This window comes from Peromyscus eremicus, chromosome 1 (genome assembly GCF_949786415.1).
Source record: "Peromyscus eremicus chromosome 1, PerEre_H2_v1, whole genome shotgun sequence".
NCBI lineage: Eukaryota > Metazoa > Chordata > Mammalia > Rodentia > Cricetidae > Peromyscus > Peromyscus eremicus.
In genome coordinates, this window is record NC_081416.1 from 107,486,846 (window position 1) to 107,503,078 (window position 16,233).

Here is a 16,233-nt window from a genome sequence, read left to right on the forward strand (position 1 = left end):
TTAGCTGTCCTTTGGACCAAAAGTCCATGGCATACCTGCCATTTCTAGAGCCTTTTCAATAGTCTCACAACCAGCCAGCTGGCAGCTCAGGCCTAGGAATGTCCAAGACTGGTTCCACAACTCTTCTGTAGTTATCCCTGGAGTACACTTCTAGAATGCCAAGACATGAGCCTAAGTTTGTTTGTTTTGATACAGCTCAGGATTTGTGGAGTTTTCAAACTAGTAACATTTTGTCTTACCGTTTAAACCAACCAAGTCAACTAAAGCAGGCTGTGAATTGAATCAAATAGTCCAGTTTATGCAGTTGCAAGTCTGCACTCATTCTGAAGTTCTCCTCAGACTTGAAAGCCCCACCTTCCATGGCAGAGGGGGTTGTGTGAAGTCTGGAGAAGTTCTAGTCGCTGTCCATTTGAGTGATCGTATGCATGGCATAGGTGGGCACACATGGCGTGCAGGTTCCCTTTGCACCCACATGGTCATGGTTTTCCGTTCCAGGTGGGTGTTTTGGATCCCAGTTTTGCTGCAAGCAGTACTAGAAATCAAATACTTCTGGATGCTCTTCAGGTCCTCCACTTCTTCCTCTTCCTCTTCCTCTTCTGTTCTTTGGTTCAAAGTAAACCATTTAACCAGGGTTCTGCCAATATCCATGCCAAACCATGGGAATATTTGCTCTTTGCCATTTTTGCTCTTAATGGCAGAGCCATCTCTCAGGCCCCTGAGTTACATTTTTACTTTTATTTATTTTTTTTCAGAGCTGAGGACCGAACCCCTGAGTTACATTTTTAACTTCTGAGTTTTTTTTTTTATTTGTTACCTCCGTCTCTCCCTGCTTCCCTTCCTGCTTCTTTCCTTCCAGATTCATCTCTGTTGAAATTCTTTGTCTTTCCATTTATTTGTTCATCTCTTCTCAGATTGTGTTAGCCCATTTTTTATGTTATTTTAACTTCTATCTCTAGCGTCTACTATTACTGATTTCGTTTTTCTTCTGATTTTGGGTCACACTGCCTCCTTATGTCTTTTTTTCAAGACTCATTTTTTATTTGTGTGTATTGTGTGTATGTCTCTGTATGTATATGTGCGCTGTGTGTTGGTCCTGGAGGAGGGCAGAAGAGGGTTTTGGATCCCTTCTAGCTGGAGTTATAGGCAGTTAGTTGTAAGCTACCTGACATGAGTGCTGGGAACCAAACTTGGGTCCTCTAGTATAGCAGCAAGTACTCTTAACTGCTGAGCCATCTCTCTAGCCCCTCATCATGTCTTTTAATGTTTAATTGATGGCTTCTAGACCGGTTTTAAACAGCCATTGAGACTGGCAACTTCCAGCCTCACGTGGTCTGTCCTGTGACGGGACCTATCATTTAATTCAATCAGTGAATTTAAGTTGTCAAAGACAAGTGAATCTTTATCTTTGTTTCACCTGTGAATTCAAATGTTTTGAAGAATATAGCTTCTGTGTATAATAGGGGTCTCCTCTGCCATCATGTTGAGGGATATGTACCTAAGAGGCTGGCTTTGCCATGGGCCTAATCTTCAGTATTATGCTCTGCTACAGCAAAACTCCTACTGCTTGGGGCTGGAGCTCCAGCTCAGTTGGGAGAGCAATTGCTTAGCAGGCACGAGACCTTGAGTTTCATCCCCAGCACCATAGAAAAGCAGAGCCAAACACGCGAGTGGATCTTTCCATCTCCCATGATGACTGGATGTGTGCTGGTGAAGGCACATTGGTCTGTCACACTTAACAGGCTAATGCTGCATGGAGTCAGGACAAGGCCTAGCTCACCCTGTCACCAACCCCTTGCTGCTGCCAATGTCGTGTGCCTTTCTCCTTCAAATAAGGCTTGAAAGGCCAAATATATACGTGTTCATCCAATATGGAGCTGATTTGTGATAATCTCTCTATTTTTACCCGTCCCAGAAGACCACAGTTAGCCTCCATTCCCATCCCCTTCAACAGAACTTTTATGGACAAGAATTTATTTAGTGGGATGCAACTACCCAGGGGCATCATTCTGTGAGCATGTTTTGATGCTGTGGTAGTTTAAATCACAAGTGCTTCAGGACTTTCTTCAGTAGAATCCTGTATCTTGTCCTTATCATATAATCTCTTAGAGGAGGCAGAAGCATTCCCCCCTCTTCCCAAATATTGATGTGTTTGGCCTTGTAATTTGTTTTGGTCAAAGATACATGGGCCCAAATGACAAACATGTCAGGTCAAGACCCGGAGGGCCATCTTACATTTCTACTTACTTTTCAAACTCCTGTGACCCTTCATGAGAAAAACATGCCCCACATAGCCACTGGTCCAAGGAGTATGAGGAAATTTGTGGTGTACACCTGAACCTAATCAGCAGCCTGGAGTCAAGCCCATCTGATTCTAGCCCAACCCAGCAGAGCCACAGCAACCCACGGACCCAGAGAAGAAGAAAAAACATTGGTTATAAAGCCCTGAGAGTTTGAAGTTTCTTGATAAGCAGCAAAACCTGTTTCAAGCCCATGGCTAACATTAAACTTTCTAAAAAAGTCTATGCTGATTTGGCTCTATGAATTCTGTAATTCTTCAGTTGATTGATGCTCTGGACTGCCTGGTGGAATTGGACATATTCTAAGATTTATGTTTGCTTAGCTCCATAATTACTATCATTCTAATAAAAGTAAAGCGAACTGGGTGGTGGTGGCACACATCTTTAATTTAAGCACTTGGGAGGCAGAGCCAGGCGGATCTCTGTGAGTTCAAGGCCAGCCTGGTCTACAGAGTGAGATCCAGGACAGCACCAAAACTACACAGAGAAACCTTGTCTCGTAAAAACCAAACAACAACAACAAAAACCTTCTAGAATAGCACACAAAGAGCTTCTTTTTATTTTGTTATTATTCTGTTTGTTGTTTGTTTCAGAGACAGGGTTTCTCTATGTATCCTTGGCTGTCCTGGAACTCACTCTGTAGACCAGGCTGGCCTCAAACTCAAGAGATCTGCCAAGCCTCTATCTCCTGAGTGCTGGGGTTAAAGGCGTGTGTCACCACTTCCTAGCCAAGAATTTAAGTCTTAAAAAAAAAAAAAAAGACACATAGCATTCCAATGTACTAGTTCTCAGAATGACAGGAGAGCTGTAAGTCAGAGTTATTTTCCCAACAACTCGAAGAAATTATTTTCTGTCTCTCTTTCACTGCTGTATTACAGAGTTTTCCAGAAGCGGCTTGACTGTTAACTGTGCCAGAGGAAAGGCAGAAGTGAATCCGAGAGCTCAGCTGGCTTTTATTAAGTTAGACATGGAAGAGATTTGCCCAAAACAAAACCTGGGCAGTGGTGGCCCACATGTTTAATTCCAGCACTGGGGAGCCAGAGGCAGGCAGATCTCTGAGTTCGAGATCAGTTTCAGAGCAAGTTCCAGGATAGCTAGGGCTATACTAAGGAACCCTGTCCTGAAAAACCAGGGGAAATAACAAACAAAACTCTGAGATTTTTCTCATTGACTTTTCTTGATCTTTTAGAAAATATAATTGTTAGTTTTTTGTTTTATTTTTGAGACAGGGTCTGACTGTGTCCCAGGCTTGCCTCCAACTCAGAGTTCTATCTGCCTGTGCCTCCCAAGTGCTGGGCCAAATATAATTTTCAAAAACAACATTATTTATATTAACATTCTAAATGTTTATTATTTTGCTTATTTTATTTTACATATGTAAGTGTTTTGCCTACATGTATGTCTGTGTACCACTTGCATGCGTGATACCCAAGAGGTCAGAAGAGGGAATTGGATCTCTTGAAACTGGAGTTATGAATGGTTGTGAGCCCCCATGTGGGTGCTGGGGACCAAACCCATGCCCTTTGTAAGAGCAACAAGTGCTTTTAATTGCTGAGCCGTCTCTCCAGTCCTACTATTTTAAATTACAAACATTTTCTGATGTATCATTTTCAAATGATAAATATTAACAAATGCAATCTGTATAACTAAAGCTATATGGAGTTCTTTTGTTTGTTTGTTTGTTTTTTCGAGACAGGGTTTATCTGGGTAGTTTTGCACCTTTCCTGGAACTCACTCTTTAGCCCAGGCTGGCCTTGAACTCACAGAGATCCGCCTGGCTCTGCCTCCCAAGTGCTGGGATTAAAGTCGTGCACCACCACCTCCTGGCTTGGAGTTCTTAATAGTATTTAAGAGTGTAATACTGTCCTGACACCAAAGGGCTTGACAACTGCTACTCAATTGCACACACGTGGATAACTTAAGTTGTCTGTACCAGCTGACAGTTACCTGGTTTCAATTTGTTTTTATCTTAAATCATACTGAATGAATATGCTTCTATGCACTTTATTTCTCATGTGTTTAATTAATCCTTTTTTTAAAGCTTGAGGACCATTTTATTATAGTGTGAGGGGAAACCACAGAGAGGGTACGATGTAAATCCTGGCAGCACCTTGGAGGAGGGAGATGGAGAGGAGAAACAGATAGCTTTACCTTTGAATTAGGGTCCAAGAAAGCAGGCAGAACTGGGTGGTGGTGGTGCATGCCTTTAATCCCAGCACTTGGGAGGCAGAGGCAGGTGGATCTCTGTGAGTTTAAGGCCAGAAAAAAAAAAAAAAAAGGGAAGAAAGCAAGCAGGCAGATCCAACAATGGAAGTCTTCAAGCAGCTCCACAAAGTAGAAATGGGGTTGTCTTTATGGAAAACAGGGAGAAAGCCCACAGTTTCAGGAAAGCATGCTTAGGGCTTTAACTGGTAATCAAAGAAGAACAGAATGGGGAAAATATATGCTAGGCTTTTTGAGTTAGAACTTGAAAACCAGGCAAGCTTAGCAACATCCTAACATCCACAATATGTTTTGCATTGCTGGAAGTGGAGTTGTGGGTTCAAATACACATTTCATCCCATCTTTGTAACACATTATGAAATGAAAATTATCACTTTTTTTTCACATACTAGAAAGCAAACTGACTGAAGTCAAACAATGTTTAGTGATGAAGCTAGGAAGTTGTGCTGAAGAAACCAAGTGAAATCATTTTACTCAACTCTGTGCTTTGATTGATTATCCCGAGTTAAGTGTTCTCTACATATACATCTCATCAGTAGTTTAATTCACTCACCTAAGGGGCTTTATTCTTGCCTTGGCCTAGGTTATTTCTTGGAGAATAGTCAAGGAAGGGCGTGAATGAACTCAGCCTTTCAAACTAAGGCTCAGTATTAGAAATAACAAGAATGCTAAAAAAGTTGTTTTATTGTGACTCATAATAATTTCAACCCTCAAAACAAACTGACAGATAAATTTTACTTTTTAAAATTATGTGTATGGGTATTTTGCCTGCACGTATGTACATACACCATGGCATGTTTGGTGGCCTCAGAGGTCAGAAGAGGGCATCAGATCTCCTGGGACTAGAGTTATATATTTGTATGCTGCCTTGTGGATGTAAGGTGAGTCTTGGAAGTGGAATTCTGGTCCTCTCGAAGAGCAGCCAGTGCTCTTAACTACTGAGCCATCTCAGATTCTGTGGTGTTGTTTTTTGTTTTTCAAGACAGGGTCTCTGTGTAGCCAGGCACGGCTGTCCTGGAACTCTATGTAGACAAGGCTGGCCTCAAACTCAGTGATCTGCCTCTGCCTCCCAAGTGCTGAGATTAAAGGCATGGGCTATCACCGCCAGGCCAGATAGTGTATTTTTATTTATTTATTTTATTTTTATTGTTGTTTTGAGGCAGGGTCTCTCTTCATCACCCTAGTTGTCCTAGAATTTACAATGTAGAAATTCACAATTTCGAACTCAGCGATCAGACTGCTTCTGCCTTCTGAGTGCGGGGATTAAATGCATGCTTGTTTTTTGTTTGTTTGTTTTTGTTTTCCGAGACAGAGTTTCTCTGTGTAGTTTTGGTGCCTGTCCTGGATCTCGCTCAGTAGACCAGGCTGGCCTCGAACTCACAGAGATCCACCTGGCTCTGCCTCCCGATTGCTGGGATCAAAGGCGTGCACCACCACCGCCTTGGCGGCGCATGTTTGGTTTTTGAGATAAGGCTTTGCTATGTAGCACTGGCTGGGCTGGAACTTGGCTGGTCTCGAATTCGCAGAGTTCCACCTTCCTCTGCCTCCTCATGCTGGGGTTAAAGGACTGAGCCACCAAGCAAGGCTCAGCTACTGCATTCTAAGGTCATTTAGAAGTGAAGCAGATTAAGAGATGAGAGCTCTTAGGCTTGCGGCTGGGTGTTGCTATTATGAATATCCTTCCAGAAATGTGACTTCCTCAAAAGATCTCCAACTCCTTGGGGATCACCTTTCTCACATAGCATCTCTTAATAACATTTTCCTGGGGACTCAACTCCTGCAAGCCTGTCTAAGTGCTTTTATGAGGGAAGCTGTTGCAGGAGTGACTCCAGTCTGGGTTCCGGGTTGGCCAGGCACCTCCGCCCTCGCCTTAAAGCCGGAGGAACAGCTGGCCGGGCGACCCCGCCCAGGCTCCCGGGAGCACCTGAGACTGAGGAGACTGACTGGCCTGCTCTGGAGGCCTTCGCTCCTCCAGCTCACTCCATCCCCCGCCCTCACCGCAGTGGCAGGCGGGAGGAGGGATGATGGACGGGGCCGCCCTGTGCTTGGAGGAGTGCAGAGGCGGGACGAAAAGGGGCCTGGTGGAGCTTTCTTAAACTGGTTGGGCCGGTCCTCGGGAGCAGCCGTCCTCTATTGGCTTCCCTGGGTGGGTTGTTATGGTAACAAATGACCGAACAGTCCCTTACGAATTGGCCAATGAGAGCCGACCGTCCTCTGCACCGCGCCTCCGAGCGGGAGGTGCTGCGAAAACCGAGTCGGGGCCGAGGAAGAAGGAGGCGCCTGGACGTCCTGCGGAAGAGCCGGGGGCGGGGCCTGTGACACGCGCGGGCCAGCCAATCCCGCCTGGTGTTCCCAACGGCCCCGCCCCTTTACCGCACATTTCCCCTCCCCTAGTTCATTTCGCACGACGCAGCGGTTGGGAACACAGACATTTTCGGAGCTGGAGCCGCCGCCGCCGCCGCCATTTTGTGTCTGTGGAGAAAGGAGCCCCGGCGGCGGCTGGAAGTGGACGGAGATTCCCCGTGAGGCTGCGGCGTTTCTTCCCCGAGGTTCCCCCTGGGTCGTCCCCCATCCCCCCTCCGCGGTCAGCATGTGGTGAAGCCGCAGCCGCCGGAGACCCGGGGAGCGAGGCCGAGGCGTCGGAAGGGAGGCGGGGTGTCGAGCGGCTTCAGCTTCGGCGGCGGCGGACCTCGGAGGGGGGCCGCGGCGCAATGTCAGAGCCGACGCCGGCCGAGGCCGGGGCTGCGGGGGCCCGGGAGGACGCCTGTCGGGATTATCAGTCGTCGCTGGAAGACCTGACCTTCAATAGCAAACCGCACATCAATATGCTGACCATTCTAGCCGAGGAGAACCTGCCCTTCGCCAAGGAGATCGTCTCTCTCATCGAGGCCCAAACCGCCAAGGTTTTTATACACCCCGCAGCCTACTATTCTTCTAATACTCCTTGATTTTAGTGTCAGCCTCATCCCAGGTCTCGCTTCCATCCGAAGAGGGGGAACGGAGTTCCTCCTCTCCAACCCCCCACCCCCCGACTCGGGCTTGGTCTTTGGCCCTGGCTGGGAGCGTGGGCCTCTTTCGGGGAGGGAGCGGGGAGGATGCAGGGTGGAGCCCCGTTTCCGCTTACCAACTCCCTATTTAGGCCACCTCGGAGTACGTCCCCACGCTCGCACGCTCTGGGGACAGCCCTTTCGGATCGGGGGACACTTAGAGGCAGTTTGTGGTTTGGGAGAGTAAGAGTTAAAACAAATATCTTAAGCCCCCGGGAAGGTGGGGAGGGGCTTTCCCTTAGTGTCCTTGTGGGGAATTGTGCTCTGTGGGTTGGGGTTGGAAGGAGGTGAAGGGGGACCTGGGAGCGAGCTGTCTGGTGGGTTGGGTGTAGGGAATTGGCCCCGAGTGGAGCAGCGGCCTGTTAGCTCAACATGGCGCCTGCAAAGCACATGATGCGAAAGGGAAGAGAGGAGAATCCATTCCCTGCCAGCCAGGCAGCTGCTCACACCCGTCAGCCCCATTTTGGGGTGGGGGATGTTAGATCAAACTTTTATTCTCCTCTCGGAGGGTCTGATTTGCCCCAATGGTAGGGAAATTGAGCAGAGGGTGGGGTTTGGGTGTGAGGGGAAGATCTTATCCAACCTGTAGGTTGGGAATTGCCCCAGTGGGTAGCAAATACTTGGAGTTTCTTTGGAAATTTCAGCCCCTCCTTTTCCTTTTCTCTTTTTTTCCCCTTCCCTGATAGTGAAGGCTTGCTTTTCTTCACCCCTTGACCAAAGTGGTCCTTTGCCACCTTCTATTTCCCTGTGGTCTTCCTCTTCTGGGGATTCATGTAGGAGCGATATGTCATTTAAGTAAAGTTACTGTTAAACTTAGTTATAATGAATCTTAACCGCTTCCCAATTAATACGTTTTAAGTTACTTTTCAAGCTTGTATTTACGGTTTAGTTTTTTTTTTCTAGTTGTTAGTGTTGAAGTTATCAGGATGAGCCTCCTTTTAGCAGAGTGAACCCCTTTTAAAAGGCCACTTTAACAACAACCACCAATATATTGTTTAGAGACGGTTTCTGTCTAGTGTAAAACTGAGTAGTCTGACTCTAATAAATGGTTTTGAAATGTGTGACTGGTATTATAAAATTTGTGAATAAAACATATAAAATATGTATTTGTCTTTTTTATTTACCTTTGTAAGGTGTAGAATCTGTTTCCAAGAATTTTTACTTATGTGGTTGTGTGTTTTAAACAAAAGTCTTTAAGTGACTTGGGTTCATTCTTCTTTAGGTCCATCAGTTCACAAGATACACGGTTTCACGTGGTCCTTTCATATCTTATTTAAAGAGGGGGAAAGGTTTGTTTTTTTTTTTTTTTTTTTTAAGGGCTCAACAAATTTATCATGTTCATTTTGACAGCTAAAAGTCTCCATTCACCTTTTCCTGTTGAATGCCTGTGAAACAGCTGTTTTTAAAGTATGAGGTTTAAGAAGGAAGTGCTCCTCATACTCAGATTTTTGTTGATAACCACATACATGTTGTAGGAGAAAATGTAGTTTTGCCTTGTTGAAGAGTTAACATTAGATTCATAACCAAGGTTTCCAAACTATATTTTGGGTAATGATATTCACAGCACCTAATAGTTAGCAGCCCCGATTGCACTCAAAGGAGACAGCTTCCTTACTGGTTCTTAATGGATCTACAAGACCTTGGAGAACTGAAAACTTTATGCAGAATATATTGACCACATAAAACTTGTATTTGTGTATTTTGTTACACAAAGTGGTGAAAATAGGTGGACTATTTGCTGGTAAAAGACAGCTCGAAGTTTTTGAGCACGTTTCCTGGTTATTTTTGTAAAGCCAGACTAAGTAGAAGATGTAAAGGTCACTTTGGGAAAGAATCTTAACCTGGGTTGGGGGTGAGGGGAGGGTTTGCCGTCATTTGGTAGCAGCTGGCTTGGTTTTTGTGTTTCTGGAAGTGTATGCTTGTGTCCTTATTCTTTAGCATCTCAGCAATACTAAACTAATGGACTCACACTTAATTTCACTCTTCCCATAAGATAGCAGTAGCGAAAAAGAATATTACATAGGCCTTCCCTTGTACAATCAAATACTAGCCTCTTGAACAGATTGTGGTGTTAAAAGAGCCTGTTTATCTTCCTAAGTACAATAATTACTTAAATGGTATAAAACAAGACATAAGGTGAAGACACAGCAATAAAGCATTTGACATGTTGGTACTTAATAGTTTGCCCGCACACAGTGGCCTTGTGAACCCCAAGGTTTTCATACAGAGTTATTCCAATGTTTCTTTAGTCAACTTTGGTTGTAAAGGTGATATCAGAAGCAAGAGCATTTCCACACACTTGTCAGGGCAATTGGTTTTGTGAAGCATGGCATTGCATACCCCAGGAGTGTGTGCCTGCTTCTAGCTATAGGTAGCTATGGGTAAGTGTTTAGTTAGATTCATACACATGGGGTGGGTAGTTGGGGATTCACTTAAGTTTTGTTTTCTGAAATCATGGGTACTCCTGTGGAATCAGTTAACAGCTTATATGGCATGTCTTAGTGCTCCTCAACAAGTCTGTGAACCTGCTGATGCTTTCTGGAAGCTTGCTGTGCCTTCTAAAAGCCAGTGGTGGGTAGGCTTTGCAGTTCACCGCGGCAACTTTACCTTGGAAGGGCTGGTACCTTTATCAGCATCACCACACTGGCTCAGCACAAATTTAGAATTCCTGGTTTGTGCATGTAAGAGGAGAGATATTTCGACGACAGTCCATGCTGTGAAGAAAATCTTCAGGACATCCAGGTTTCCAGTCAAGTTGAACCTGACTGACATGACTCAGCGGCTCCTCTGTCCAGTTTTTCTTGTATCAATAACAAGCTTGCACTTCTGCATGTTCATGTGCAAGTTTTAAGCGTCTTGCCATTGACTTCTTATGTGAAGTGTGTTTAGTTTCATTCTTCATTTGGATTATAGGAAGTAATCAATGATTTTACAGGTAACAAAGCTTTCTAGATTTTAACATATAAAATTACCCAGTGAAACCAGCACAACATAAACACAGATATCAAAGCTGACACTTGGATTACAGAAAATATTTTTCCTCTCCTTTTATTGTCATTTTGAACACGGGCCTTTTTATTACATGCACCTGAAATTAAGTTGAGTATTAAGTATTAGAGGTTATGTTTTTTTTTCTTGATAATTCTGAGCTTTTTTTTTTTATGCACAACTAAAAACAAGTACTTGAACACTTAGGCTTATAAAGTTAACATAATCAAAAGCATTTTGTACCAACAAAACTAGAGGTCTGTATTATAGGCTTAAAAACACTTTTAAAAGTAATTCCTTGGTGGCAATTCACTATACTAAACTTCTCAGTTTCTTTTTTATGCTTTAGGCTCCTTCCTCAGAGAAGCTTCCTGTTATGTACCTTATGGATTCTATCGTGAAAAACGTTGGAAGAGAGTATCTCACTGCCTTTACTAAAAATCTAGTTGCAACATTTATTTGTGTGTTTGAAAAGGTATATATATATATATATACATACATACATATATATAGAAACATTTGAATTTTTATGTGTTCCAGATTAAATAAATACTTGTCTTGTGTTGGGTTTTCTTGGGTGGTGGAATGTTTCATTCTTCGGAACATTTATTGAATGCCTTTTCAAGGAAAGTGGCAAATAATAGTTTTTCTTTTTTATATTAGAGCCTTAAAACATGCTGTTTAATTCACTTAAATATTCTTTAACTTTTAGAATTGTGTATTTTCAAAATGTGAGTATTGGTCATGTGAAACTGTTTCTAGAGTATGGACAAAAAGCTAATAGCTTCCAGAGTATTAGTTTTTTTTGTTGGTTAAATGTCTAGTGCTGGTGAGTAGGAAGCATAATCTTCCAGTGTGCCTCAGTCTATGGTTCCTATTGTTATTATTCCCCAAAATGCCCTTTGGACCTTGTTATGTTGTTAAAGTGTGAGTTACAAGGATGTATGGATGGTGAACCAGTTAATTGCTTTAGGTTATTATGGAAATACCTTTATTCCTCTCTAGTGTTTGGGAGAAATGCTTGTTAGTGTCCACAGCTAGAAATTGTATGTACCATTGAGACACTGTAACTGGTAGTTAACAGGAGGGGTTTTCTAAGATAATTCTGTCATACTGAGAAGAAGGATCCTTGAAGGTATTTAGGTTTAAAGATTCTTTTCTAACAATAACTTGTAGTTGGTGTTACGTTCTATTAGATGCACTTGTTATAGGACATACCTTAACAGCTGTCTGAATGGTAGAATTAGGCAGTTTTTTTTTCTCTTTTAATAGAAAAACCACATTAGATCTTATTGGGATAGAAATAGTATAGAAGAATAAGTTTGGAAAGCTGTGTTTTGGATATTACTAAGAAGTATCAGTAGTATGAATATTTGTAGCTCTTTGCTAAGTACTAGTTACCTGTGGCTAAGGATAGCCCTCTGTGCAATAAGTAATTTAGGGCAACTTAACTTGGTTTCAGTTTCAGTATGTTCCAATTATTTGGGGGTTTGGTGTCATACTTTTACAGAATCTAACTTTAATTTTATTTCAGTTAATAACAATGACCTCATAAATATATTCTCCAAAGACATGAATATAGGTAAAAAGACTGGAGTTAAAAAACTTGTCTTACCAAGTTACTGGGTTTTTCTGTTTTCTAAAAATTAATTATATCCATTACAATATGAGTAAGCAAGTTATGTAATGTCCATCCTTGGCTAGGATTTTGTGAATTAAAATTATGAGGGTGTCTTCTGTACCCAATAGATTGTTTATAGAGTATGTCGTATTAGATTGGTTAGATCATTTTATCTATTTTGACTGTATGCTACTAAGCAATAAACTTTAGAAAATTGGCCATCAGGTAAACTATTTTCTGGCTTTGTTTTTTATCCAGTGAGTTTATTAGGAATATTATATCAAGCCCTAAAATGTGGAGACTGTTTTTAAAAACATAAAAAGTTGCTTGGTTGCTTGCTTGAAGTCTGTTAGATAAGTTCTTTTCTGATTTTTTTTTTTGAGGAGTAATTTTCTTTAATAAACAAATGCACTTTAATAAGTCTTTATGTATAAATGGACACTATTTGTGAAGTGGCAGGTAGCTTTATACTTAATATACATAACATTCTATAGTAACTTAACAAGCCAGAGAATTGTTCTGTTGTTCTAGGTGGATGAAAATACTAGAAAAAGTTTATTTAAATTACGTTCCACATGGGATGAAATATTCCCTTTGAAGAAACTTTATGCCTTGGATGTCAGAGTCAATTCATTAGATCCTGCTTGGCCTATTAAACCTCTGCCCCCTAATGTGAATACATCTAGCATCCATGTGAACCCGAAATTTTTAAATAAATCGGTAAGTCTTGATATGAATAGTGTATATGCTAGTACAATTTGACTATCAAGTGCTAACTTTTATAAATTATCCAAAAAGTAAAACTAGAATCAGTTTAATTTGAAGAAGTAATAAATGTATATAGGTAATCACTATGTCTTACTATGTAACGTTTGCCATTTTAAATGCCTAAGCATGTGTGTGTGTGTGTGTGTGTGTGTGTGTGTGTGTATGTATGTATATGTGTGTACGTGCACACGTACGTGTACTTTTAAGTATGATTAAATATTTGTGACTTTGGATAATAGTAAGGCAAAGTTGATAATTGTTGACCTTTGGCAGTTTTAGCTATGATATGTTTTGCTTAAAAAGTATCTTTTCTTATAGCCTGAGGAGTCTTCAACACCTGGTACAGTGGTCAGTTCCCCCAGTATCTCCACTCCTCCGATTGTACCTGATATACAAAAGAATCTTACTCAAGAACAAATAATAAGGCAACAGTTGCTTGCAAAACAAAAACAGTTGTTAGAACTTCAGCAGAAAAAGCTGGAGCTTGAGTTAGAACAAGCTAAGGCACAACTGGTAAGTAGGGGAGATTTGACATTTAAGTCTTTAAACTTTCTAATAGGGAAGTTAATAGAATTCACATATGAATATTTCATTGATGATTCTTTTTTCCTACTTATTTAAAAAATTGATATTAAGCCAATATTTTATAACCTTATAAAACACTTGCTTATAAACTGTATTCTGTTTCTCAATATTTTTTATGAAATTGCTATCTTAGGAGGATGCAAATATATGTACCTTAGTTGGTATATTACCCTATTACAAACAACCAGGTATGATGGCAGAAGTCTGTAATCTGCACTTGGGGACAAGAGGCAGGAGAATCAGAAGTTCAGGATCATCGTTAGTCACATAGCAAGTTTGAGGCCAGCCTGGCAGTATGTCTCAAAACACTAGAAAAACAAATATATACTCTTACCAGGGTAGCACTGTAGTTTTGTTTTACCATTGTCTTAATAGAGATTTAATATTTTAGTCCTAAAATAGTAAGTGTATTGTGGTGAATTCATGAACAAATCATATTCTTAAAAGTTTACAAAAATATAGAGACCTGAGAGCATGTGAATTTGTACTCATGAAAGACTAATATTTACTTAGTATCCAAGTTTGAGATTTAGGTGTAGGAAGACAGAGTTTTACGAGTTCATTAACATTTTGAGAGAAACCATTTTATGACAAAGTTTAATTAGAATCCTTTTGTGCAGAGCATTTGGAGTTTAGTCATGTAATTGTTTTTGAACTACAGTCTGGTTTAGAATCTTGGATAGTTTTGAAGAATTACTGTATTAGAAGTTATATTCTAAAATACAGAGTAAAGATCTGGTAAGAGGCAAGATCATTTAGGTGCTTGGACTCTCTCTTCATTATATTTATACATTAGAAGTATAGAGTGTTGCCATGCTTGGTGATGCATGCCTTTCTAGCACTGGGAACTAGAGATAGGCAGATGTCTGTGTGTGTTCTAGGCCAGCCTGTGTTATATAGTGAGACCCTTACCACCTTACCCCTCCCTCCCAAAAAAGTGTATAGTGTTAATGCAGTATTGAGCAAGTAGATTTATTGAAAATGTTCTAATCTTGACTGTAGTCTATATAATGACAAAAGGAAATAAAATATTCTTCGTGGGTTATGGTTTTAACATGAACATTTTTTGTATTTCAGGCAGTATCTCTTAGCGTTCAGCAGGAGACAGCCAACTTGGGTCCTGGATCAGCACCATCTAAATTACATGTTTCACAAATTCCCACTATGGCTGTTAAAACTCCCCATCAGGTTTCTGTGCAACCTGACAAAAGCCGACCGGGTCCATCCTTACCAATTCAAGACTTGAAAGGAACTAACCGGGATCCCCGTCTTAACAGGATGAGCCAACATTCTTCCCATGGCAAAGAACAGAGTCATAGGAAGGAATTTGTAATGAACACATTAAACCAGTCTGATATTAAAACAAGTAAAACTGTACCCTCTGAAAAACTAAATTCATCTAAGCAAGAAAAAAGTAAATCAAGTGAAAGAGTAACCAAGAAAGAACTTGACCAGTTAGATTCTAAATCTAAATCTAAATCTAAATCACCATCACCTTTAAAAAACAAATTATCCCACCCAAAAGACTTGAAAAATCAAGAATCTGAAAGTATGAGGTTGTCTGATATGAACAAGAGAGATCCACGATTAAAAAAGCATCTTCAGGATAAAGCTGAGGGCAAAGATGAAGATGTAAAAGAAAAGAGAAAAACTGCAGAAAAGAAGGATAAAGATGAGCACATGAAATCATCTGAACACAGACTGATTGGAAGTAGAAGTAAAATCATAAATGGCATTGTGCAAAAACAGGACATGGTTACAGAAGAATTAGAAAAACAGGGGACAAAACCAGGGAGATCAAGTACTCGGAAGAGATCAAGATCGAGGTCACCTAAGTCTCGGTCACCAATTATACATTCCCCGAAGAGAAGAGATAGACGGTCACCCAAACGAAGGCAAAGAAGTATGTCTCCAACTTTGGCTCCCAAAGCTGGAAAGATGCGTCAGTCAGGACTTAAACAGTCACATATGGAGGAATTCCCACCACCTTCTAGGGAAGAAAGAAATGTTAAGAGAAGTACTAAGCAGGATGTTCGAGATCCCAGACGGCTAAAAAAGATGGATGAGGATCGGCCGCAAGAAACTGCAAATCAACATTCTATGAAGTCAGGTGCTGAACCAAAGGAGAATATAGAGAATTGGCAAAGCTCCAAGTCTGCCAAAAGATGGAAATCTGGTTGGGAAGAAAATAAAAGGTATGTTGCTGATGTTTTTGGTAAAATACAAAATGTATTATTTTTATTTTGGTATTTTTACTTTATTAAGGTGAGGTTCTCATACTGTCATGCTAGCTTGAACTCACTAAGTAGCCCAGGCTGGCCTCTATCTCATGGGAGTCTTCCTTAGCCTCCTGAATGCTGGGATTATAGGTAAGATCCATTATTCCTGGCTTTAGAATACGCATTTTAAAGGTAGTTTAATTTAAACATCAGAAGATACTAATTGAATGTTATTATTTTTCTAGTTGTGAAAAACAACCCAGTGGGTTAAATACCTTATATTTCATAGAAACATGAGAGTTTAGAAAGGTTTACTCATCTACTTGAGGTTGTATGTTTATATGCAAGCATCAAAGTTGCTTGGTTTTGGTTTTTAATTGATTTTATAGGGTCTAGCTATGTAGCCCCAACTGGCCTGGAACATGCTACCTGGCTAGCCCATTCTGTCCCTGAATTCATGATTCTACTCCATCAGCTTGTTACCT

The 16,233-nt window shown here is 41.2% G+C and overlaps 1 protein-coding gene and 1 pseudogene across 2 annotated transcripts in view; one reads left to right on the forward strand and one right to left on the reverse strand.

Moving 5' to 3' along the window:
- On the reverse strand, positions 1 to 7,112 carry LOC131914275 (pantothenate kinase 1-like; annotated as a pseudogene).
- Positions 6,746 to 16,233, forward strand: part of Pcf11 (PCF11 cleavage and polyadenylation factor subunit) — a 25,455-nt gene continuing 15,967 nt past the window's right edge. For both annotated transcript variants that reach the window (XM_059271324.1, XM_059271333.1), the window contains exons 1-5: positions 6,746 to 7,423; positions 10,905 to 11,030; positions 12,708 to 12,896; positions 13,263 to 13,457; positions 14,607 to 15,724. In XM_059271324.1, the coding sequence (XP_059127307.1) occupies positions 7,232 to 7,423; positions 10,905 to 11,030; positions 12,708 to 12,896; positions 13,263 to 13,457; positions 14,607 to 15,724 (1,820 nt within the window). In that variant the 5' untranslated portion in view covers positions 6,746 to 7,231. The remainder of the gene's footprint in view (positions 7,424 to 10,904; positions 11,031 to 12,707; positions 12,897 to 13,262; positions 13,458 to 14,606; positions 15,725 to 16,233) is intronic.